The following is a 25,345-nucleotide window of genomic DNA, read 5'->3' as shown; positions in this document are numbered from 1 at the left end:
ATAGAAAGTTCATATCATACATGTATCATACTATGGCCACATGGCCCTTACGAAGTTCGGTGGTGGATTGATGCGTGTATGTATGAGCTCTGCAGAGCTTCGCCTCCATCTATTTCCACACACTCTCCCAAAGCATGCGTACGTACTCGTCGTCATAGAGGAAGATCGATTTCAACCTCGAGATGACATGAGAGATCACTGTTTCCACACACTCCCAAAGCATGCGTACGTGCTCGTCATCATAGAGGAAGATCGATTTCAACCTCGAGATGACATGAGAGACCACTGCTCCCCCACATATTTCCTTGCGTATACGGCACCCTTTGTTTGGACGACACGTTGGGCCTAGCACATCACATACGTACACTATTAACAACGGAGGCCGGGGTTGTAAAGGAATAATGCAAACGTTGCCCCGTTATTGCTAGTCTGAAGTACCTACATGTACTGTTATGTGCCTCTTCTGTATACGTATATTCTTTTTTCCGAAAAGCACCGAGTATTGTCGTAATATTCTTCCGCGGAAATCGGGTTCTAGGTATATCGCCAATCCTTTCTCCATAAAACCACAACCACCCTTGCTCAGTTAGACCGGCAATGATCAAAACCGCATCAAAACCCACTCTGCACGTACCCCCACCCCTAAGACCTTACAGGCACCTATAATTCCCCTCCTCCCCACCCCCCGCATCGCCTAACCTACCCAAACGAATTCCTTTTTCGAAAAACAAAACCCACGTCTGCACCCCGCATGTCGTCGTGCGTACAGTGTGTTAATACAAGCACAACATCTATCCCCTATTCCAACCCGCCGGGACAGTGTGTTTCTGCCACGCGAGAAGCATAGACCAACGTAACTAAGCTTGGAAACGCACGTCCCTGAGCTAGCCATCTAGTAGATAACTAATCAACTGCCGGTCTGAGAACTGGCATTCCCAGGTTAAAAGTGACTCAATCTGAAACAGGATGCACTGTGGATTGTGGAGAGGTAACCAATCCGAGTCCGAGTACGTACTTGAACCTGAGCTCTGGCGGGGTAAGCATGGGTAGCCCATATGTAGGATTCACTGGGATGATGCATTGCTAAAGGAACTTGAAGATACCCAAATGTAGTCAAGTCACAGAGATAATACCGGGAGAAAATTGAGAACGAATAAGGTTGAATCTCGTTTCATCAGTAACTTTTTAACAGCCAACAAGCCACCCCCAACCCCCCAACCCTAACCAAACAGACAGAGAAAAATATTAAAGAAAAAAACGCGAATAATAAAATGTATGTAGGCGGGCAAACAGCCAGAAACCTCGCTGCTCTTCCTATAAAACGCTCCATTATAAAGATAACTTGTTATCCCACCAATCATATCCTCATCTGAATCTACTCGGAACAAGAAAATAAAAAAAGCATGTATTTCCAGTTTGCTCCACACTCCGTCCAATAAGTCTATTTTTTGTTCAACGTGAATCTCTGCTTCTAGTAGATGCCAGGAATAATTCTGTACTTGACAATGCTGCAGTACTTTTTCCAGTCCGGGCCATATTTCCCTGTACACCTCGCGTCATCTCTCCCGCATCTTTGAATCAGGAGAATAGTCATAAAAATCGCATATGTCCAGGGCAGAAGGTTGTCGACTCCACAGACGGCGCAGACACTGTATGAGAGAATGAGATCTCCGAGGTAGTTTGCGTGACGGACGAATCCCCACCAGCCTAGTTGTGATTGGTTAGTTCATGATTTATTTCATTAAAAAAAAAAAAAAGGAGAGCTAAAACCAACCAGAGCAAAGAAGCAACGATTCGTGATCCTTTCCGTCCTCGGTCTTGTAGGTCGCCTTGATCACTTCTGCCTTCTTTCCCCAAATCAAACATTCTCCTCCGGTGCGTCTGACGATATCCTTTTGGTGGTTGACAGAGCGGAAGATGATGTACCCAGACACACCAATCGTAAGGAGAGCGACTGCAACAGGCGTGGGTAGGTCAACGGGGTAGCGAGCAAGGTATTGCGCTTGCAGGGTGTAAACAGTTGGCAACCAAACCATTGATCCCCAGGCAAGATAGAATCCATAGTGGTCGTGGCAGATATCGATGGTGCGGAGATACCTATAGTGGGTAAACATTAGCGCTAATAACAAACAGCCTAATAAAAAGCACTAACCAGTCTTCGTTGATAAAGAAGTCTACGACATAAAAGGCATGCAAGATGTTTACGATAATCATCGAGTTTGTGATGTAACCGATTCTCTCGTATTGCCAAGCAGCGTAGGACAAGTCACTACAAAATATGTTAGTGATCCTCTCGGTAATAAACCCACGGAAAATCATAATCTTCAACTTACATCAAAGTCCAGGCAACAATTCCCGGTCGTCCGTTGTGGAAAAGCTTGAAGTCCCACCATTGCCCAAATCTTGGGTTCAGCTCAATTCCCATATAGAAATCATAGATCCTCGATCCTGCAAATCCAAAGTCAGATCGAATAATTCACGCCACAGCCGCATTTAGGACCGAATTGCCACTTACCACTGAACTTCCGGTCGTCGGGGTGTGTAGGGGCCAAATGCGCCTTTGCGTATGAAATCCCAGCCAAGAAGAATCCGTAAACGTTGAAAACTACCATCAAACCATCCCAGTTCTTTGCAATGTATGCCGGGTCAAGGTAACCGTAGTAAACCGCAACTACGGCAAGAATATGGGTAAGAGCCCATGCCTGCAAGCCATTGACCTTGTAAGGAAGAAGATGTCCAGCCGGAGTGCGCTGACCATAACCAATATTGCTCGGAAGCCATCGGTAGAGAACGGCCTGGAAGATGAGCCAAGCAGCGTATCCCAATGTTGCCTTCATCGTTGGTCGAGGCGCGTAGAGCGCAATAAGGTCTAGGGGGTTGTTTGTAGCATATGCCCACAATGTGTTTGTGATGCTTCCATTGAAATGGGTAAGGGCAACGGAGAATAGAATCGCCAATATGGGGCAGAATACCATGATGGCGCCGCAGCCCAATACGCTCAACCAAGAATCACCATTAAACCGGCCCCATGAAGGATTGACGTGGTTCTCGGGAGAACCGTCACGCACTTTTCGGCGGTTGACTGCTTTCTTCTCGCTGAAAGCAGAGGTATGTTTTGTGGCAGACTTCTTGTGGGATGTGGATGTAGAGATAGGAGCAGAAGTTTCGGGGTCAACAAAAGACTGAGATGTGAGAGAACCACGCAGAGTGGACTCTGTCGAGCGAGCGAGCGAGCGAGGATTCAGCACCATTGTAGGTGATTATGGGCAATGACAGTAATGAAGGGACCGTCTCTCTCTCTCAATTGGATGAGATTCGAATGGGATGGGATGTGTAAGGTAAGGGAAATGGAGGAATCTGGAGGGAGGGCCCAACGACTATCTATGTACTTCAATCATAAGCACAGACATAAGACAGAGTAGTACCAAGACCAGACACACACACTTTCTCTCTCTCTCTCTTACCCTCTTACCCACAGATAATGGAAGAGTTCGGTTGGGGGGGGGGGAACTGTGGCTGGGGTGACGTGTCTCTCCCATCTGCTTCTGTCTGGCTGCTGTGTAGCTACATGTACTCTAGTTCTCTACTCTAGATACTACTCTAGAGTACATAATGTACCCCATCACCTGCTGCTAACAGTTGCTGCTGCTTGCTTCACCTGCGGGGAAGAAATGTGACGGTGAGACCTTCTCCGAAAAGTGAATTAAGTTTAACAAAGCTAATTGTGTGGTTAGGAACGATAAAACTTGTACGTTATGGATATCATTCTTTTTCCACTGGTTCTGTGGAAACAAAAGCCATTCAAACCAAACCGCAACTTGCAAATCCCCACGCTCTACCCCATTTCTTTCAGACAACTAAACATATCCAATCCCTTCCCCAGGTGTCTCTTTTCTCCACATACACTAAAAACCTCTGGTTCAGTTCGATTGAGCCTCATCTCCCAGCCCTCCTACCCACTCTCCGCGTCTTCACCCCTCCCAAATCCTACCCTTTACTGCTGCACATGGGCCAAAAAAAATAAACCATCCCCATCCCCCCCCCTTTTCACCAGCTGCAGGTTGAGCACTGGACGGTGCGCAAGCAGGCAGGTTGGCAGGCACACAACTGGGCACACACACATACTCTACTCTAAAGCACACACACACACGGGAAGCCTAGCTGTAGTGATATCACCGAATGCAGCCTGGCTGTTCAGCGCAGCCAAATGGTAGGCACTTCCAAGAGTTCCGAGCAAGGCTGCTTCGCCTCACTTTCCCCTCTGGGACTGGCGCTGTACGACAAGTGGGCCCTGCCGATCTTGGATTGGCACCGCCGAAAAAAAGATCTCGGTTATCTAAAGAACCTTATCTGTATGAATTGGTACCTTATCTGGCCGGCCGCAGTATTTGGGTTGCATCTGCTCGCCGGTCAAGAATAGGAATTATCATGGAAGCTTCCACATATTTATGTTCCCAAAAACTATGGATTTTACATGGTCTACATTCATGTGCTTCTCTATTCTCTAGAGTCTTGTTTATTCACATAGCCTTGTCAATCAAACACATTTCCGAGAGTTGTGAGAAATGATCAGCACAATCTTCGGCCGCCATCCCGTGCCAATAAAGTACGTACAGCTCAGATCATTCCCCGAAAATTGAAGAAGACATGAAAACGGGAGTAATTGGTAGCACTGAATTATTATACCAAGATGTGTAGGTACAACCTATAATATGTAACTACATGTATCATTACTATATGTAGTATATGTATTCAGCCTCCAACTCGCAGAGAAAACAACCCAATGGACTAATCTTAATCAGCAAATAGTAAGAGTTAAAACGGTCCTTAATTCCCCTAACCCTGCCAGATTCTAGTCTAGTTTAGCCCCTAGGCGACGCGTAACATCGCATTGGGACGCGACACGCTCCATCCCCCCAAGTCCCAACCGATTCCTAATCAGAAACCCCAACCGATTTCTCCAGGGCAAATTCCAATCTTCAAGGCTTAGCCTGGGCCCTGGAGTAGGCACGACCGACCGGATAAAAATAGTGCCCATCTTCCCTTTCTGTTCCTGCCCAGGGCTGACGACTCCTAATTCCTATCCTGTCTAGAGTACATAGAGTAGAGCTGGGATCGAACGCTGTCCGCTACTTACATTAGTACTACTGCGAGACTACAAATCTCAGAGCGAAAACCGGGAGAATAAACGTTATTTCCCGCTGTGCCCCAAGTTTAAATTTGTTTATTACGGAGAAAGATGGGCGGAGCTGTCATATCACCAATGGATAGCCAGTCTCAGCGGCGAACCACCATCCCTCTTAGTGGAGGACGATTCTATTACCAACAAGTACCTACGGGTTACATCGAAGAGTGTCAGTGTATCACTTGTAGGTACTCAACATCTGCCAGGAGTCCGAGCCCGAGTTTTCTTTGAGTTTGGGCCGCTTGCAAGTTGCGGGTGGGATCGGTTCCAGCTGCCAAGTCTCTAGCCTTGTAGTAAGGGTTAGGGTTCCTCCTTAATTTGTATCTTCCACGCAGACTTGACTTTTTCGGTGTTTTCCTTTAGGTACTCTATTTTATTACGAGCTGTCAGATAATTACGCTTCTTAGTTCTTCCGTGTGGGACGTGCAGAGCCTAGATTCGTGGAAGATTATGTATGCAGCAGCAGCAGCAAGCTGAAGCAACTGACACTCTAAGATCCGGTATTCTGGAATGATTATCGGAAGGTTTGTGTTGATCGAGTGGTAGAGTAGTGTCACAGATATGATATGTACCAAGAGGTTTAATTAAAAAAACGTGCCCCACCCCCTCTCTACAAATCCTCGAGTCTTGAGTGGCTGGTAGGTTTTCTCTGAATTCCAAGACGAACTTGGCCTTCCGGCGTCCGGATGACCGGGTGGTGTTACGAAACCCTATTGATTGATTGATCGAGCTTATTATATTGGTTCTTGGCTTGGTATGTACATATCCTTTGACGAATACAATCACACTGTCTCACTCGATTTTACACTTTACCCTCGTGGGAATGTCACTTAGACTGACTGGTTGGTCAGTTAATTTACCCTACCAGCTGCAGTGAGTTAGTGTAGAGCACCAAGTGTGTCTGGAGTACATGTACCTACTCTACCTACTTGAACTGCATAGCTGGGCAGTTAGACCCACTCTACAAGCCTACCTACTCTAGCACGGAAACCAACAGCACAGTACCTACATCCTCGACATTGATATTTCATATCTGCTACCGAAGGCATCTGTTGCTACCGTACGGAATACCAACTCACAGGTCTCGGATAGAGAGTTTCCGAACTCCGGTGCGTGGCTTTGATGATTCTCCTTGCTATCCGTGTTTGCACAGATATAGTTAGGGCCTGGCTGGAATATGCTCTAGTCGATCCGTTTTGATAAACGTTACAAATCCCAAAGAAATCTCCGAGATGTGTTACTCTACCGCCTTGGTGGAATCCGGGATGTCGCGTCCTACCCTATCTCTTCTACGTACTTTATCGTCAGCCCTCTTTGCTCCCGGGAGACCCTGGAAACCAATTATAGACTTCTAGAAATAGTTCCTTCCCCAGGCGGCGGGAGGCTAATAATATTGTTCTACGCCTACCCTGATATGATCATGCCCAATCCTCAATCCACCCTATCTAAAAGGGGGTGGTAGAGTGAATATCTGAAACGCGAAGGGATGTTCAGTCCAGAATATCACTCTAAACACATGCACCTTACACATAGAGTACTCTACTTGAATACCTACATGGTTACTCCCTACTCGACACAGGAAGTACCGCGTACGTAACCTACTACTATCTTGAACCCTTACAAGGTGGACTTTCGCCTCGCCACATAGGTGCCGTGATGATTACAGGATAGCGCGAGCGTGTAGCTTGCCTCGTCTGCGCGGCTTTTAGGTTTCGGACATTGTGGCCGGGGACACCTTGAAGTGGTCGGAGTGGGGGCGTTTGGGTGGTGGGGTAAGCACATGTTACTATGATTGGTGGTCGAGGGTAATGATAATTTTGTAGGATTTCGATTGGGGGATTCATTTTTTTTTCTCTTTCAAAACCGTGGGTTTATCCAATTTGCTCTAGTAATCTAGATAATGACTCGCAAATAATGAATTGAAGCACATGGACCTGAAAACCCCCCCTAGAAGATGTGCATATGGCACGGAAACCCTTTTTTTATTTATTTATTTATTTATTTGCAAGAAGTAGCATTATATTATTTTAACGTGTACGGTCATACATGTTTCCAGAGAACTAGGTACAGTAGAAAATCGTGGTACAGGGAGAATTCTAACTAATTGCAAGTACCCGAAACTGTGACAACAAATCAAGACAGTACTCTAGAAAACTATCCATCCCCGCTCAAACACCAATTTCAACCAGCGTATTTCCTACCAATAGGCGGCATAGATGTCGGCCTCGTCTTCATCAGCATCAATGTCGCCCTGAACCTCGAGTTCGTTTTCATTATCGCTCCTCCCCCAAAACTTTTTGCCATCCCCATACTCGTTCTCATCATCACTTCTCCCCTGGGGCTCGTTCTCATCATCGCTCCCCTGAAGCCCGTTCTCATCCTCGCTCGAGTACCCGTCCGTGTCGTTGTCAATTGGTTTGTTGGTGATGCTATCAACGAAGCCGAAGATCGCGTACAATCCATCCATATCGGCCTTCCTCGTGTCCCCATCGAGACAACCTGCGAAGTCGATGAGGAGCGCATTTCCATCGCGGTCTATCATGACGTTATCCGGGATTGCCCTTCCCCAGATTATATCCGCCCTATGCAACAACTCGACCGCTCCACCAATCTGGCTCTTCCATTTCCATCCTTCATCCCCGGTGCAGGAGGGAATTCCTCTCAACTGCCTGACCCTGCCTTTACGGGCTCTTATGACAATTCCATCAATCATCTCCCCGCCCTCCTTATTCGCACCAATTCGGTCGACAACCACGAACCCTACGAGTTGCTGAATTGTATGCTGCCTCGGGGCTCTCACAATCGCATCTACCTCACGCCGAAACGAATCCGCATTGAGGTAAAAGCGCGCTGTCTTGACCCAACAGCGCCTACCTGCAACTACAGCCGTGAATAGCCCCCTCTCCAGCTCTTTCTGAAGCTCAACTTCCTCGCGCTCAAATGTGAGAACCCTCGGATGAGTGTTCCTAATGGCATTATTGACACCGGCGGCCGGATAGACTCTTGGGGAATTATGGATAGTGACTTCCAGCCCGATTAGTTGTCTCGGGGTCGTGGCAACCTGGAGCTTGATCGGGGGCCCGCGTGCCCCAGTGTACAAGTCATCGTACTCATCCGAGCACGGCCCCATGAGCATCCTCGCCGCATAATCCTTGCGGATTGTAGGCATGAAGAGATTTACGCACGAATTTGCGGAGAGACGCTGGCGTCGCTCGTCTTTTGCAAGAAGAGCATCATAAAAGGCGCGGAGACAGACGTTCTCGGCACAGTAGTTGTAGCTCTTGTTATAGTCAAGGAAACAATGGTAGCGGAGCCTGCCAAAGTCGAGGATCTGCTCGAACGTGTAACGAGTTACATAGAGAGCACGATTGATGGGGACCATTTCTGCGGGGTTGGTGGTGTCCTGGGTGGGCATCTTCTGTTGATGTAAAACCGTTTGGCAGCGGACACAGGGACGTTCCCGAGATAGGGACTTAATGGTGCCGACGGTAGGAAGTTTAGAGTTGCCTTTCGGAGGAGACATTGCTGAAGGGGATATCAAAGAGATTATGAAACGTCGAGAATGTGGGGATGATAGTGACGAGGAAGGATTTGATGAAACTTGAAAAGACTGTAGGAAGGATCACCGAGAAGAACCAACGAGAGACGTCAATTAAATATTTCACTGGACTACGTAGCCCTCTTTGGCTCTTCGTTGTTGGTTGTGGTTGGTGATGGACAAGAAAATGGTAAGTATAGCCACCTCGAATTTAATGATGACCGAGTGATAATCCATGAAGCTAGATATACAACATTTACAATATCCGTAGAATAATTTCTCGGCAGTTTTAACACACAGAAAGGTTTTAAGTGTAGCCCAATACAAGTATCATTCGTTTCAATCTTGTTCAACGATTCATGTCACTCAAAGTTTCAATCACCGGTTATATCAAGCTTCAAAATCAAGCTAAGTACAGTATGAAATATACACACAAGCAGAACCAACCACGTACGGCCATCATACTCACTTAGGTCAGGTTATAAAAAGAACCTGACGAATCTATTAGACATTAGTGGCTAGTAGCGGGATCTTTTAGGAATCGAAAGATATCGCCTACGGCTAAGGATCTCACCAAGTCACCAGCCTACGACTTCCTTCCCTACATCTACATCTAGATTTCATAACTTTCAACCCCATAAATTTCAAAAACTTGCCAAGTTCTAGTTACGATGAGGTCCTAGCCCTCTATGTCCCATCCGTTTGAAATTTCGCAGAATATCCCCTCTATGCTACAATTGGTTCCATGACTTTAGTAGGTTGGTTGAGTAACTCTAGCGGTGTCGACATACATATGTTCGCTTCATCAACACCCATAAGCCCGAGAATCCTATGTACTCGCTCGGTGTTGAAGCTAATATGTCTCATATGTGAAGGGTTAGGTTATAGGCCATTACCTCTGTCTAAATCTCCTATGGCGTTTATCTTTGCGTACAGATTTCCTGCAGGATGGGGACCGAGTGGTAACACTCCCGCAACACCCAAGCATCGTTTTGGTGTTTATCAGACCGGGAAGGATACAATAATAAAAGCACAAATCTCTAACCGGTCTCTTAAACACGTGTTGGGCCCAGAGGAAGTTTTATCACCTGCCCCAGTTCTAGGATAGCTTATACAACTATTCAAGTACATGCGCTGTGCATCATGAGAACCATTGACCCGCAGGCTAACTTTCTATTACTGCTGGCCTACCGCAGCTGCTTCTCTCCTTGCTGCAACTATGGATGCGGGAGTGCGTGGTCGATCACGTGCCCTACGTGTACGAGCAGTGTGACGTCGAAAGACTCGGTGACCTCTTTCAGCAGTACATCACCGCATATCACAAGGCAAGGAACTATTCTCCGGGGCGGAGAACAACCCATATCGGCTATATGGGTGCGCCCCTTGCATTGGTATAATGTAAGTACCCCTAGCTTGGCTTGTTCGTTGTACAGAGAGCTAGATAGCTACAGCTATGTACTTGATGGAGTGAGCTAGAAAGTCACTCCGGCGTCAACAGTAGGGTATAGAAGATTTCAAGAGGTACTAATGCCATTTTGATAACTCCAAGGCCGAGAATGTCATCAATTCTACGTAGTCGACCGGGACTGAAGATAAGAATATATACGGCGCACTGGGAAGTTAACAAGTATAGAAAGGGATGATACTCTGAAAATTTGAGGAATGCATCTCCTGTCTCGATGCCAGCCTCTTACAAAAAATGTAGATAAAGCCTGGCACTTGCATCAATAAGATTCCCCAGCATCCAACAAACACATAATGAAACTACTCATCGTCCTCACAAGCTTTATCCTTGCTGTGGCTGCCCAAGCACTGAACGAGAAATCGTATATCCCACCTCCACGCTGCAAAGACGACTTGGCCTACAACTTCTGTCTCCCTGACTGCCTCGAGGATGGGACGAAGATTGAGGAATGCTTTACGAGCTGCGGTAAGTGGGCTCACAGAGGTACCGGTGTAACTATAGGAAAGAGGCTAATTTTATGACCAGAGACTCGGAACTGTTAGTCGAACTAGCTAGGTCTGCGGAGGGTTGGGTGGGGTGCTAGAAATATATGGAAGATAAACAAGTTTGTTTTTTTGTATACAGCAGTCAGAGGTGGCTTCAATTTTTTGCGGGAGCATGGGGGTGTGATGCCACATATAGGAATGACAGGCAATAAGTTTGTGACAGAGAGAGATTATTTTCATCGTCCCTCATGTACTTCTCAGTGATTCCATGTCATTTAGCTTCGTATTGAAATCCCCACGGGAGTACCTCCGTTTCAATATATCCTCACCTTCAGCAAAGCCTCGAACCATGGTTTATCATTCAACGCCAGTGAACATCACCCTCATCACTTACAGCTACACCCCAGCATCCTTCGATAAGCCCGAACAAGCGAAAGTCTATACATCTTTCACTTTCAATACAGAATACAGTGTTCGGGATACCTTGGCCTACTGGATTCATACAGGGGCGGGGAATTACACAGATCTTGATCTATTATTTTGTGATGCGTTTCAAGAACCCCATTGGAGTGGTCTCTCCAAGAGCGACTTGGAAAACCTGGAGACCACTCTTAGAGAGCGGAAAGTAGAGGCCGTAGTTCAAGTAGTAGAGTCCTTAGAAGCGTTGTGGAAGAAAGGAGAGTATGTCTGCCCTCCCTAATATGACAAAGTTGAATCTCTTGTTGACTTGATCCTGCAGATACCCGCCTCATCAAGATAACCTTTGGCTGATTAGTGCAGCATATGAAGTATGGAATGGCCTGACTGAACAAGTATGGAAGCTGCATCTTTTGGTAAGACTTACTGGTTCCCCCACGGATTCGCCTACATTCATTAACCCATAAGCTAGAAGCATCAAAAATGTTCATTTGACGACTCGCCTGGAGCATCTTCGTCTCAGTCGCGAACCTTCAACCCAGCTGAGAGAGACATCCAGCTGAAAGAACTTGAAGATTTTGACGGTAGCTCTGATGGTCAATATCTCAATCGTTTTTGCTGGATGACGGGCAATCTCGACGGCGCTTTGGCGCTTCCTGGCATGGCTACCAGGCCAGAAGAAGATAATATTCCTGCCCCCAATCTTTCAAGCCGCGAGATTGTGAGCGCTGCCTTAAGTTATTGGGATAAGAAAAACAAAGAATCTGACTATTGTGACCTTGAATATTTGTCGTATCTGTGGTCAGAAGAATTTGGAGGGGATTGGGAGACTAGCCATAACCATCTTCAAGGCCTAGGCATCAGAAAATCGGTGGCGGGATGGGAGATTGTCCTCGGGCTTAGACAGGTTCTGCTTGAGAGGATGTGCGTCTTGGTTACCACCTATCTTTAATGACACGGATAGATAGCTAATCTATGTTGTTAACAGATTCCCGCCCAGAGATAAAATTGCTTCAATGGTCCAAAAGAGCTTCACGAAGTGGAATCGATGCAGCCACGATGTTCAGCTAAGGATTGATCAAGTACACCATCAGAAACTTCTTCAAAATTGGGAGCGTATTAAGTTGACATGAATACAGAAACTAGATCAGCTAGGCCCTTCTGCACCTCCGCGTGGAAGAACCTCAGGACCGCGTGCCCAGATGGGAAGGAAACCGATCGTTGGGAGCTTTGCTAATGAAGGTGGGCTATGATAAAAGTATGCAAAAGATCCTTTCTAAGGACCTTATCGAACGTCGAAAGGCCTCGGGTGCCTTTGAAGTTGGACGGGTCGGCGGGACTGGTGTACGGGTACGGACTTGTAAATCCATGCTGGGAATAAACAGATATTGTAAACCGGATTCCTTAAAGACAGCCGGCGTTAAAGAAACACTAAAACCATCATCATATCGTCGTGATACGTAGGAGATTTGTTTGGGGAAACGTTGCGCGTGCGGGATGGAAGTTCAATTGAAATATTTTTGTGTGTTAATCTATATCCACAGAAAACCGCCCAAGACATGCTGATTATCATCTCCAAAGAAAGAGGGGGAGAAAGGAAAGAAGGAAAAAAAGACGCAAGGAGAGGGATAATAAAGGGAAGAGGGGAGAGGGGTCAGAAGAGACCGTTAGCTCCCATTTGAAAAGAGGGTGTAGGGTGTAGTTTGTTCGGGGACCAGGGACACACATACATGTATATACCTACCCGTAATTCTGGCTTAGAGCCCCCCCCCCCCCCCCCCCAAACTTTGTGGGGTATATGTCCTGCACTCTCCAAGTGCCCAGGCCCACAAACAACTAGTAACTTCTCAGAATAGAAACCAATGAAGCCCCTTTGATGATGCAGTTGATGGCAAAATCTAAAATCCGACCTTTGGGAATCACGCCAAGGCTCGAGTGATGGCATATGATTGCGCTCTATGAGGCATGAAAATAATACTACAAGGGACCAGCGAAACTGAAGCAAGACCCAACATCACAAGTCGTCACTCGTCTCACCACAGCCCACCACCACAAAGCAAAAACAGAAGCAAAAAGCAACAACAAAAAAAGAACCCTTTTTTTTCTATATACACCCCCCCCCCCCCACCACTCTAAAACTGCCTCACCTCGGGCATCATCCCCAACCCCTTCGGCCTCCCACCCATCACCCCCCCCTTCCTCGCCTCCACATGGCTCCTCAGCATCCGCAGTATCTCGCTATCCCTCCACCGGCTCGGCGGCGGGCGATAAGGCTCCTTCACCCGCCCCACCGTCTGCGCCCACTCGCCCACGGGCCTCTCCCCGAACCCCAGCGGCGCACCCGTCCCTGACCCCGCGCCCTGCATCTGGCTCTCTGACTGCGGCGCCGCCTGCCCACTCGCCTCTTGGCTCTCTGCCCCCCCCGCAGCAACCTGGCCCGCGGCGGCCGCCGCAGCTTCGTCGGCGCTCTTCCCGCGCGCCGATGTCGCGCGGGACACACTCGTGCCCTCGGCGGCGGCCTCTGCAGCGGCGGAGGGCGAGTGGCCGGCGGCGGTAGGCGTGGCCAGGGAGGCAGAGCCGCCTTCGGCGTACTCGGTGGACGTGGTGGGCGGGTTCTGCGTCGTCCAGTAGTAGATGTCCCAGTCGTTTTCGTCGAGGAAGCGGTCGTACTGGTGCAGCTGGGTGGGCGTCATGGTGGGGAGGTGGGCGTCGGCAAAGGTGGAGAGGAGGAGGTCGGTTTCGAGGATGCCGCGCTTGCGGGATTGGTCTGATGCTGTGTTAGTAGTGGCATTGGACGGGTAGTGGAGGAGGAAGAAGGGAAGGGGACACTGACAAAGCAGCCTCGCCCTCATCGTCGCCGGATCCTCCCCCGTGCGCCGCAACGGCTCAATGCGGAACTTGGCCTCCGCCATCTCGCCCACCCCGAGCTCCTTCTCGCCCGGGCCGCCAAAGATGCCGGCGAGGCCTGGCCCGCGCTCGCCGGCCAGGATGGGGGTCGACGGCTCAGCGCCGTTTACCATCTCCGGGGGCGCATTGGTGGTGCCGACGTGGGGGATGGTGGACGTGGGTGTTGGCTGTGCGGCGTCGGACGGGGACGGGGACGGCGGCTTGGAGTGGTGGTGCTCGGGGGGCGTGTAGCCGGTGTCGGAGGGCTGGGAGTGCGGCGGTGTGCTGCCGGGCTGGGCGGTGGTGGAGGGGTCGTGGCGGGAGGTGTAGGTGCGGAGGAGGGGGAGGGGGAGGGGAGGGGGGTGGCGGGAGAGGCGGGAGAGGCGGGCGCGGAGGAGCGTTCGTGAGAGCATTGTGTGGTGTGGGTGGGTGGGTGTGTGTGGTTGTGGTTGTGGTTGTAGGTGATGGTGGTGGTGGTGGTGGTGGGGGAGAGGTTTGGCTGTGGGTTGGGTTCCTTTGACCTCGCCGGTTCCTACGTCATATTTGGATACCGATCATTACCGACCCGGCCCCGATCGGCGGCGGGCTAGGGCTAGGGTTGGGGGTGGGTGTGCTGGTGTGCTGGTGTGCTGGTGTGTGCGGTGAGGGTGTGTAGCTGTGGGAATGGGTGCTCTCAACTCTCGTCCTGGGCGAGACAGCACGGAAGGATGGCTGCCGGGTGTGTTGATGTGTTTCTGCATCCCTGCTGTGCCGTCTCCGTCTCGTCTGGGGCGGCTAGGCTAGAGGGGACGTCCACAGCACAGCCCGGGGCCGGGGATTGGCTGGCTGGCTGGCTGGGATGAGTGATCGGTGTGTGTGTGTGGCTGCAGGGTAGAACGAGTACCTGGGGACGGACAGCTGTTTCCTCTTCTCTTCTCTTCTTCTCTTCTTCTCTTCTTCTTCTCTTCTTCTCTCCTTCTCTTCGAGTCTTTCCATCCTTTTTTTATTATTATTACCTGTCTGCTATTTGCATACGTTCCTGTCTACACAGTCACCCACCTACAGGCCGTACACACCCACAACCACCCCACCCCATTCCAATCGTTTCGGAGAGCTCCTCTAAGCAGCACACTCGCACACACACGCACACACACACACGCAATGTCTGCCGCCACAGCAACAGCACTCGCAAACCGTTCCATCAGGACAATCCGAGCTGTGCGTTCTCCGCTACTCTCTCCCCAGTGAACTAAAGAGAGCGAACTAAACTAACCCACCTCCAGGAGCTCGAATTCCTCGCCGACACCGCCATCATCTCCCCCAGCGCCCTGTCCCAGATCCTGACCCTCCTCCCCGCCGAATCCACCACCCGCTGCCCGCCGACCCCCGCCGCGGGACCCGCCCCCAAATCCACCACCCCCGCCGTCTCCTACCCAACCTTCTCCCCACCCCCGCAACCACAGCAGCAGCAGCAGCAGCAGCAGCAGCACCTCCCCATCGCGCCCTCCGCACCCCCCTCCTACACCCCCACGCCGCTCGTGCTCTCGCTCGCCGAGGCCCAGTGGGCGTTCAACGGCACCGAGGCCGGCGACCTGAGCTTCGAGGCGGGCGCAAAGCTCGAGGTCCTCGAGAAGGTCAAGGAGGACTGGTGGAAGGGCCGTGTCGTCGGCGGCGACGGCACCGCGGGTCTCTTTCCCAGCGCCTATGTGCGCGAGACGCAGGTGCTGGCTACTACTGGCGACGTGAAGAAGCCCGCGCTGCCGAGCTTGCCGCCGAGGGGATATGGCGGCTATGGTCCTGGCGGGAATATGATGACGGATGTGGCGCATGGGCCTAGCCAGAACACGAGTGTGTTTGAGCAGCAGCAGCAGGAGGAGAAGAAGCCGATTTTGGGCAAGAATGGGGAGAAGTTTGGGAAGAAGCTTGGGAATGCGGCGATCTTTGTGGGTGCCCTTTGATGTTCCCCTCGTGTGCTGTGGGGAGTGATTGCTAATGTGTGTTGTGTGTTTTAGGGTGCCGGTGCTACAATCGGTGGCAAGATTGTCAATGGTATCTTTTAAGCTACCGTGGCCGCTACTTTTTTCTCTTTTCTCTTTTTCTTTCGGGGCACTGCATAGCTAGGTAACTGTAGACATGTAGTTGGGTGGGGGGTGCGACTAGTAGGCAGAGAGTAGTAATCCGTTAACCCCACTGCATTACAGCTCCTCTTTTTGTTCTGGTTCTGTTGTATTTTCTCTTTGGTTTTTTTTTCTGGGAGGCCGGCTCGGAAAAGGGATGGTTTTTGTTTGGCAATTGGGTTCGCTTTCTTGGTTTTGGTTTGTGGCTGTTATAGGTAACTAGTCGGGGGTGAATATATGCTGTTGATTGGGTGTGAGATGTTGCTATGTCTACTAAGTATTACGGTGTTGAAAAATGATATGGATTATCCTGACCACTACTCCAGAGTTGGAAGCTTTAGCAATTGATCGTAGCTATACAGAGGAGGAACTGACCATTCTCCATAACCCTTAGTTCGTGTAGAAGTGGTGGCCCCCTAGCTGCAAATCGGGAATCAAATCAAACTAAAGGAATTGGTACCACTGCTAGAATTTCGTAGCCGTCTGCGATTGGTTGTGGTTGGGCACGAGTGATTTGTCGTGACGCTGGCTGAGATGGTGGTGCTTGAGAGGCCCAAAGCGGGGTGGGGGACGTGAGCTACTGATGGATGGGCTAGTCGAGGTACACACATGATGCATGTTAGTGTGAGTGTGAACGTGGTCTGGTTTAGGCGGTGGTGTGTGGTTTAGTTGCACCACAGTGCGCGGCGCCGGTACGTGGGTTGGGTCGTTGAAACATTCGTTATGATTAGCGGGCCGGGGACACGTCTATGACCAGCTTACGGGCGAAGATCTAATCGCAATCTACACTTTACAGATAAGTATTTAGGTATAGAATATCCCGTGCTTTTCCAAGTCATGTCGGATCCTCTTCTTTTCCCTCCTTTTTTTCTTTCTTTTTTTTTTTGGCCCTGCGTTAACCTTTTTTTTTTTTTGAAAGAATGGAATCGCAAATTTATGAAGACCACGTGCACTACATGCTCCTGAGGGGCCAGTATAAATCAAATCTTTCAGTTGATTGAGATGCGAGTAGCTAGATGATATTTAATGAAAAGATTGGATATGACTGTAAACCCAATATCTCCTGCTTGACGCCTTTTTCGAGAAACAAGTTGCAACTGCACCTAGCTTGGAGGTATAAAAACACTCTAAATTTGGCGGGGAAAAAAAAAGATTTAAAGTAGCTCCGGCTGGATAGGTTTTAAGAGGGGTCAAGACTTTTGGCTGTAATCTGGGTCATACTTTAGGCATGGTTTACATTGGGCGTGGTCTGTACTTGTTCAAGCCTTCTGAACCCCCCCGTCAAGTTAAGGTCTGGCTCAATTCAAACCATGTAAGCAGTAAGCATGAATCCGTGACCTAGACTAGGCTATATATTGCGGTCTGATATCTCAATCTATCATTATCTACTGTTCTGGGACTGCGGATTGGTCTCTATCGATATCAGTAGAGACTCGTATGAGAGAAGTTGTCGATTATACAGAAAGTAGTTTCGGCATTGAAGAATGCATGACGGACCTTGGGAGCGTCAAGTGGCTGATCGATTTCTCTTTTATATCTGGCAAGACCCGTGCCCGGGAATGTTTATAGAAGTGGAGGACTTTTGGGAGTGAGGGGACCGTATGTAAGTCCTCGAATGGAAGCTCGTTTTCTCCTATTTGCTAGTTGATTCGAGACTGGGATAGCCGTAGTGTATGATGCCTCGAGCTTTATGGCTACTGATGGCTAGCTATAGAAGTCCCGGTGTATCCGACTGTTCTGAAGGGCCTGTTGTCATTGAATGATGGGAACGAGTAAAGTCAGTTTATTGCAAGTGATCAAGCGAAGAAAGAGAAGGGGTCCTAGCTAAATAAACTCATAGGACCACGAGTCTCTTTCCAAACTCCACCACGCCCTACACACGAGTAGCCCACCACTATGCATTTTAACAGGGCAAAAATCGGTGTACTCAACAAGGACGCTGAAGGTTAAGGGGAGCGTCAATGTGCCGTCACTCTCTAGAATATTTCATCAGCAGGGTCTACACTGTAAGATCTAGCTTTCGTCATATGCTTATGCCCGCGGGGTTCTACCTACCTGATATTATATTATCTATCATTGACTCGAGGGCATGAACCGAACTATCCGGATCTGCTGTAGTATGTGGGCTTTCTCAGAGGGCTAGAGTTTGGGTCTTCCAGCTTTTCTACTGTTTGCAATAGTGGCATTGAAGTGTCCCTCTACTACCAAATACTGTACATGGAGTACGTACGTACACGAATGCTGTATAGCAGCCATCAAGTCTATTCTCGAGCTTCTCTTCGAATCTTATCTATAAACTTCTTGGCCAATTTGGAGGTACAGTAGATAACTCCTCCCCAGCTTGTTCAACACTAAGTTCTAATGAACTCCTGCGGTGAGTAGCTTGCTGCCCGTAGCCGTAGGGAATAGGCACGAGACTAGGTGACTACACATATCCACCTGCAGAGTCTCAATCCAATCAACCTTTCTCTCTGTCTCATCCTCGGTCCAAGTCATCCTATCCAGCCACACTCACGAGTGAATGGACCACCCTCCCATATTACATACCCACACAGACCCTCCACCTTGGACAGAAACTTTGGCATGCGAGATAGAACTGCTGTACGGGCTCTGGAGTTGGAATTGGGTTTCGCTTAATGGCAAATGCTAGTATGTACGCTATTCCTGAAAGCGTATCCCTCGGCATTGTCTTTAGCCCCTAGAACCATCAAGTTTGACGTTTTTCAGATATCTAGGAAGTGTGCAGATCAGAGTGCCATGCTCTCTACCAAAGATTTGGCAATGGCGCAATGGCATAATCTCGGTGGTGTTATACACAGAGATACTAACGAAGAGCATGTCTTCTTGATCAACATCAGATTTTATACGCATATGCATGATGGCCTCTTCTGGGACTCAGATTTCATGGCACAGAACTTACGGAAAAAAAAAAAATTACTATCGCAAAAGCACGCATGATAAGGGCTTTGGAAGTTGAATTCGGAGATGTGCGCGGTAATCCCGCCCGCCTCCCTTCTCCGTGATTATGGTTTTTTTTTTTTTTTTGTACTAGTACCTATAACGAATTGATAGGGTTTAAAGGTGCATTAGAATGTGCAGAGCCGAGCTTTTACCGGCGAACCTGCCAGGGACTATCTAAAGTGGCATATACAAGCTTAAGAGCCTGACAATGCTAACCACTAAGGGTCAAATTTGGCGTCGATAGACGTCCCCGGGTAGTTTTCCGAAATCCGAAAGCTCCATTATTACAAACCAGAAAACTTACTATGCTTCTCTCTGTCGCCTGCTTTACGGGCTTAAAAGGCGGGGCGCCCGCTTCTTGTCTTTCTGCTTGAGCAATTATTTACGACAGGAGAGCGATATAGAGGGTCATCATAATTATGTCAGACACCGAATCGAAGCATGAGGACGCAACGCCGTATGTGGGGCCGGTGGAGGTTGAGAAACCTCCAGATGGAGGTTGGCAGGCTTGGTTCATGGTATTTGGGGTACACCTCACCATCTTCAATACTTGGTATGCATTCTGCCTGCTCCTGAGAGTCCAATTGAGATTGGTTTACTGACAATGATTAGGGGCTACATAAATGTATCGTTTTCCGCCAAATCCTAATTATTTCTGGAATTTGATGACTCACGCGACCACTGCAGTCTTTTGGTGTATTTCAATCCTACTACGTCGAAGCATTCAATGAAACGCCCTCAACAATATCATGGGTAGGCTCTATTCAGGTCTTCCTCCTTTTCTTCCTCGGAACCTTCACCGGGCGAGCTCTTGATGCTGGCTATCTCCGACCAATGTACTCTGCGGGCTCAATTATGATCTGTCTGGGGATGTTCACAGCTTCCTGTGCGACAACCTACTGGCAAATATTCCTCTCACACGGCCTGTGTATTGGTATTGGAGGTGGAATGCTCTTTTGCCCTAGTATGGCACTGTGCTCCACCTACTTTCAAAAGAAAAAGAGTTTTGCACTAGGTATTGCGGCATCGGGGTCAGCTACTGGAGGAATAGTCATTCCGGTGATGGTGAAGACTCTACTACCGCAAGTTGGATTTGCATGGACAATGAGAACAGTGGGATTGATAAGTGTGGTGACCCTGGGCTCTGTAAATTTTATCTTAAAGCCAAGATTAAAGCCGAGGAAAGCTGGCCCAATAGTTGAATGGGCTGCATTTAAAGAACTTACATACGTCTTATTTGCCGCTGGTAAGTTTTCCGCGCTCCTAGGCCTAATTCCAAGCTTCCGGTTGATGGTGGTGATATAGGAATGTTCCTAAACTTCTGGGGCCTATATTTTGCCTTCTTCTATATTTCCGCCTTTGCCCGGACCCAAATTGGCCTTGACCAAGGAACTGCCTTCAATATGGTGATCATCATGAACGCCATTGGTATGCCTGGCCGTCTCGTGCCCAACTACTACGCAGACGGCCGAGTTGGTCCCTTAAACCTTCTTGTTCCTACCTGCTTCATCGTCGGAATTCTCGCTCTATCCTGGATGCGCGTAACCTCCTACGGTGGACTCATTGCCTGGGGCTGCGTCTACGGCTTCTGCGCAGCAGGAATTCAGAGCCTTTTCCCAGCCACACTGAGTAGTTTAACCACTGACCTTTCAAAAGCTGGTACGAGAATGGGAATGGTATTCACTATTGTAAGTTTTGCCACTTTGACGGGGTCGCCAATTGGAGGGGCGTTGGTTCAGATGAAGGTTGGTAGCTACTGGGCGGCACAGCTCTTTGCGGGGTTGGTGCTGCTGGTTGGTGGGACTCTACTAGCGGGAAGTAGGATTGCGAAGGTGGGACTGGACTGGAGGGTGAGGGCGTGAGATTAATAATTGGTAGGTAAATTTTGTTGATAATGATTCCTATGTTTTTTTATGTATAAAATTCTGTTTTGGTTATAATAAAGCTTAAGGTTCTGGATGGTATTCGTAGCTCTCATGGCTGCCATTGAGGTGTGATGATATAGGGTGAGCTTACATTCCTGTCATGGAGATCAACGTAGCACGTAGACCAATTCAAATTTCCAGGGGGAAGAATTGGGAACCAAGAGCCAATTCTCCAGTACCTTCTCAATGGAACCACCAGTACCGCGCTCCTTCTCTGCAACCAAACGGCACAATAAGTCCATTGCACAATCCACCATCGCTGGGATGAGTCATGGGGTGCTTCTCAACAGGGTGATTATCCACATCGGGAAAAAAAATCCTCTGCCCCTGTGTGCCAAGTTCTAACGGTTCTTCCTATTCGGTCGACTTTTCGGTCCAGTCGGCACATCTCCACCCCTCCACCTCTAGCCTTATGAGATCATTGCTTCTGCCAGAGAGACATACTTTGCAACTTTTTTTTTTTTTTTTGGTCAAGACTCATAGATAACGACTCTATGCCCGCAGCAGCTAGGAAGAAGAAGAGCTGGAGGAGTGGTGGGTGGGCTTGGTCATACTTTATCACTCGATTCTTGGCGCCTCGTCGGCGGTCCTTTTCTACAGCACACGGCTTTTTTTTTTTTTTTCACACCTTGAGTATGAGGGATACTTGAAAGCTGATAAGAGTGTAGAGAATGAGATAATAGGGAGGTCTGTAGTCACTTATGGATAAATATATCCCTGTCTCTGCGCGCGAAGAGCTCCATTCAGGACGAGCTATGAGGATGCAGAAGCTGGGATCCGATCAATCTAGGCAATTGTTCCCTCGGAATAGAACTTACATGTGGCTTTGAAGCGTATAAAAAAAAGGCTTGGTTTTACTGGGACTGGATATGCTACTTGAAGAGCAAGGCCAAGAGCCCCACCTCTCATGGCGACGGAAGGTTCTGCCAGGCAAGAGAGAGAGACACGAGGCTTCGAAGAGAGATTGAAAGCTCCGGAGCACAACACACGTATATCCTTCGCGTTGTCACCCAAACGGCGAGAACCACAAGCTGTACCTCCTACAAAGCGATTGGCAGGATCGTAGGTAGAATTACTTCGCCATCGCCGTCGTCCAACTAAGAAGCGCCTTTACCTCACCCACTCAATTGAAAGATCATTCTGAGTATCCAAGTAGCTCTTTGTATAGATTCTACGGGCAGGATAATACATTGTGTCATGGAATATCACTCGATATAAATTTGGCGTTGCCTTTCTTTAGTAGGCTACAGTCGGCATTTAACCTACGACTTGGTCATCTGCCTTGTATATCGAGTCATGGTTGCCAGAATATCACAGCCAGTAACAGATATAAGAGTTACCTATGGAGAGGACGACAAGCACTCAAGATTCAAGAGGGAACCTTTTCCCTGGAGGAATGTACTTACTTGAAGTCACATCTGATCTGCTATAAGAATTCGTTCCAAACAATGTATGTGCGAGGCAAGGTCTAAAAGACAAGATCATTTTAATTTTTTGCAGTAAGATACAGAGATCGATCAAGTGCTTTGAACGTACATAGAAACTAGAACGAAACTATGTACGCAAAGACTCAACCAAGATTCTCAATTCAAACGGTTGTAATGAAAGGATTCACACAACATTTACCAGCCAGAGGGTACATCCGTGGCAGGGGTGTCATCCCACGCTGGCGCATCAGTGGGGGTTTCTTTACCACCCCACGCTGGCGCATCAGTGGAGGTTTCGTTACCGCCACCATACGAATATGATCCATAGCCTCCGCTTTCCTGTTCGACAGTTGGGTTTTTGCAGTCACGGTTGTAATGGCCCACTGAAAAGAAAACACGACAGATGTCAGGGTCAGGATTGCACATATTGAGTCAATGATGACTTACTTTCACCACAGTTGTTGCACTTGATTCGGGAAATATCCCTGGGCATAGGACAATCCCTAGCACTATGGCCGAACACATCGCAATTGCGGCACTTGATAACCTTTTCGTTGGTGCAATCAGATGAGCGATGACCTTCCTGACTTTAAGTTTGTGATAAATCAGCACACACAAGAAGGATATATAAATATGACAAGGTGCATACCCGCAGTTGAAGCAGACCTGAGGCCCACCACCACCACCCTGGGGACATTCCCTGGAAAAGTGGCCCTCTATATGTAGATAACCCAATCATTAACATTATTCTTAAACCCCTTACAAAGAATGAAGACTCACTTTCGTTGCACTTGCGGCATTCGGTGTTCTCATCTGCAACGCGTGGCATTGGGCAATCTGATGCTTTGTGACCTTCTTCACTAGATTTTTATTTACTCAGCATGTGTCTTATTCTGGGAATTTGGGAGTGTTCGTACTGGCAATTCTTGCATTCCATGGGGTTATAGGCTGGTTTGCGTGGTAGGGTACAATCGCGTAGACGATGGTCAAGAGCGTCGCAATTTCCGCATTTGAGAACGACACGTTCACGATCCCTCTCAGGGGCCTCAACCTCGCAGCCTCTCTTGCTGTGTCCCTTAACTATTAGCAGAATAGAGTTAGTATAGACATATATGTATCTCAAACTCAACGCACTTACCTCGGCAGGTATGGCAGAAAGGCTTTGTCTCGGGCATGATCTCTCCAGCGAATTCAAGGCGTGCAAGATTTCCTTCTGCAGTCGGATCCATACGATCCTTTATTGCCTTGGAGCGGCGGGGCTTGGGAGATCTGTTGAGAGTCCAAACATATTTGGCATCAAGTTCTCCATTAGGGCCAACAATGCACTCGTAGTATTCCGGCTCACGTGTCTATACATGTTAGATGTAAAGTAAGATAATAAAAAGATTATTATTTGGGACATACTAGTGCATAGAGATAAAAGTTCCAGCGCGATGACCTGAAAGACGATTCCAACTCGTTAAACTTAGCACCAGGGCAAGCTTTAATGTACTCCAGCATGCACTAAATTTGGACTCTGTCAGTAAAGACCACTGGAATATATGTTTTGGCGGTAAACATACAGTTTTGAATGCATCAAAGTCATCTTCCTCGTTGGCTAGAGTCATGCCTTCCCATGCTTCCTCAGCAGACTTTTCGAGAACCCCGCTGTTATCAATGTAGCGGTTGTTCGTACAGTCATTAGCAAGATGACCTAGTGATCATGTCAAAGATTAGTAACGGTCAGTCGAGAGTCTCTAGGTTTTCTCACCTTCTTTTCGACAGTTACGACAGACTTCTGGTGGCTTATTTGGGCAATCTTTGTGCATATGGCCTTCTTGAGCACAATGACGGCAAGCTCCTGAAAAAACACGAGGCTCAGTGCATTCTGCCTTACTATGACTGTAGTTACAGAAAATCTTAGTATGCCATCATTTACAAAGAAGAAGAAAAAAAGGAGAAAGGGGAAAGAATCCGAGGACCATACCCTTGTTGACCGCAGTTGAAGCAGGCGCCATCGTTGGCTGGCTTGTCAGGGCATTCACGCGCAAAATGTCCCTCAACCCCACAACTTGTTTGTTAGTGAGATTATTTGCTGTGGCTAGAAAGAATTGGGTACATACTGTCTGCAAGCTCCATCACCATTACCACCGCCCCTGCCATCATCGTAGGCGTTATCGCCGCCTCCTGTGAAATCAGTGTGGCCCTGTGGCTCGGTGGCAGAAGCACCCCAACCTATAATCGATGTCTGTTAGTAAGTTTGGAGATGGAGCAGAGGAGAAGAGAAGTTTCTCTCAAGATGCTATAGGATGTTCGAGAATAAGAACTGGCGAATGGGAAGAAGATGAAATAAGAGGATGGCACAAGGATGAATGTTACATACCGGAATTAACCTGGCCGGAATCGTCCCAAGACATGATAGGTTGTGTTTATTTGAGAGACTTGAGTTTGTTGATTATCCTTGAGAGGTAACGGACTGGTTTTGGATGGATCCGTGAGATGAGAAGAGAGGTTGTGGTAGATGGCGGGGAGGCGGGTGGTAAGTGGACGGATACTCAAATAAAGCGGGAGACAGCAGCCCCCCAACAATCTTAACAAAAATTTCGTTCTGATTTTCGGCTAGAATTAAGAGAAACAGGCACATGTACTTTTACACGATTGGTACATAATTGATTGCGAATTTGCGATTGGCTTTACAAGCACAAAGGTGTGACCACTATAATACATGTATGTAGTGTTAGAATTATAGCATTGCATATATTTTTTTCATCAATAAATTATTAAATGAACCTTCATACGCGCCTCTGTAAGCCTTTTTTATGCTTCTCTACGCTTTTAATGGCAAGAAATCACAAAATCATGTAAAATCACTCGCTGTTTCTTCCGTATTAAAAATTCATTAACTGGTTGAATGATAATTCATTATGGTATCCTTGAACTGGTCCGTCGGGTTGCCGAATCTTTTATGAGATTATCCTTAG

General features: G+C 48.2%; 8 protein-coding genes across 8 annotated transcripts; 4 read left to right on the top strand and 4 right to left on the bottom strand.

Annotated features, from left to right (window-relative positions):
* Positions 1 to 1,471: 1,471 nt before the first annotated feature.
* H6S33_000977 (uncharacterized protein) lies at positions 1,472 to 3,251 on the bottom strand (the record flags this gene model as incomplete). Its single annotated transcript, XM_044832413.1, has 5 exons — positions 1,472 to 1,707; positions 1,775 to 2,097; positions 2,153 to 2,269; positions 2,334 to 2,448; positions 2,516 to 3,251. 5 exons carry the CDS (start codon positions 3,249 to 3,251, stop codon positions 1,472 to 1,474), a joined length of 1,527 nt encoding a protein of 508 aa, XP_044700536.1.
* A 4,131-nt stretch (positions 3,252 to 7,382) lies between these two features.
* Positions 7,383 to 8,708, bottom strand: H6S33_000976 (uncharacterized protein; the record flags this gene model as incomplete). Its single annotated transcript, XM_044832412.1, has 1 exon — positions 7,383 to 8,708. One exon carries the CDS (start codon positions 8,706 to 8,708, stop codon positions 7,383 to 7,385), a length of 1,326 nt encoding a protein of 441 aa, XP_044700535.1.
* A 1,773-nt stretch (positions 8,709 to 10,481) lies between these two features.
* H6S33_000975 (uncharacterized protein) lies at positions 10,482 to 10,730 on the top strand (the record flags this gene model as incomplete). The annotated part of the gene is made up of 2 exons (XM_044832411.1): positions 10,482 to 10,653; positions 10,714 to 10,730. The coding sequence occupies 2 exons, from the start codon at positions 10,482 to 10,484 to the stop codon at positions 10,728 to 10,730; spliced, it is 189 nt and encodes a 62-aa protein (XP_044700534.1).
* Positions 10,731 to 10,941: 211 nt separating this feature from the next.
* Positions 10,942 to 12,343, top strand: H6S33_000974 (uncharacterized protein; the record flags this gene model as incomplete). Its single annotated transcript, XM_044832410.1, has 5 exons — positions 10,942 to 11,354; positions 11,413 to 11,506; positions 11,563 to 12,014; positions 12,079 to 12,172; positions 12,230 to 12,343. The coding sequence occupies 5 exons, from the start codon at positions 10,942 to 10,944 to the stop codon at positions 12,341 to 12,343; spliced, it is 1,167 nt and encodes a 388-aa protein (XP_044700533.1).
* An 879-nt stretch (positions 12,344 to 13,222) lies between these two features.
* Positions 13,223 to 14,389, bottom strand: H6S33_000973 (uncharacterized protein; the record flags this gene model as incomplete). Its single annotated transcript, XM_044832409.1, has 2 exons — positions 13,223 to 13,857; positions 13,924 to 14,389. 2 exons carry the CDS (start codon positions 14,387 to 14,389, stop codon positions 13,223 to 13,225), a joined length of 1,101 nt encoding a protein of 366 aa, XP_044700532.1.
* Positions 14,390 to 15,116: 727 nt separating this feature from the next.
* On the top strand, positions 15,117 to 16,015 carry H6S33_000972 (uncharacterized protein; the record flags this gene model as incomplete). Its single annotated transcript, XM_044832408.1, has 3 exons — positions 15,117 to 15,173; positions 15,239 to 15,898; positions 15,968 to 16,015. 3 exons carry the CDS (start codon positions 15,117 to 15,119, stop codon positions 16,013 to 16,015), a joined length of 765 nt encoding a protein of 254 aa, XP_044700531.1.
* Positions 16,016 to 19,452: 3,437 nt separating this feature from the next.
* On the top strand, positions 19,453 to 20,895 carry H6S33_000971 (uncharacterized protein; the record flags this gene model as incomplete). Its single annotated transcript, XM_044832407.1, has 4 exons — positions 19,453 to 19,586; positions 19,646 to 19,658; positions 19,721 to 20,279; positions 20,339 to 20,895. The coding sequence occupies 4 exons, from the start codon at positions 19,453 to 19,455 to the stop codon at positions 20,893 to 20,895; spliced, it is 1,263 nt and encodes a 420-aa protein (XP_044700530.1).
* A 1,685-nt stretch (positions 20,896 to 22,580) lies between these two features.
* H6S33_000970 (uncharacterized protein) lies at positions 22,581 to 24,781 on the bottom strand (the record flags this gene model as incomplete). The annotated part of the gene is made up of 12 exons (XM_044832406.1): positions 22,581 to 22,768; positions 22,833 to 22,972; positions 23,035 to 23,099; positions 23,166 to 23,245; positions 23,303 to 23,452; positions 23,524 to 23,734; positions 23,790 to 23,888; positions 23,948 to 24,078; positions 24,136 to 24,266; positions 24,352 to 24,435; positions 24,488 to 24,599; positions 24,748 to 24,781. The coding sequence occupies 12 exons, from the start codon at positions 24,779 to 24,781 to the stop codon at positions 22,581 to 22,583; spliced, it is 1,425 nt and encodes a 474-aa protein (XP_044700529.1).
* Between the last annotated feature and the right edge of the window lie 564 nt (positions 24,782 to 25,345).

This window comes from Morchella sextelata (assembly GCF_020137385.1).
Source record: "Morchella sextelata strain SCLS chromosome Unknown scls_1, whole genome shotgun sequence".
Lineage (NCBI taxonomy): Eukaryota > Fungi > Ascomycota > Pezizomycetes > Pezizales > Morchellaceae > Morchella > Morchella sextelata.
This window is presented reverse-complemented; position numbering and strand designations above follow the sequence as displayed.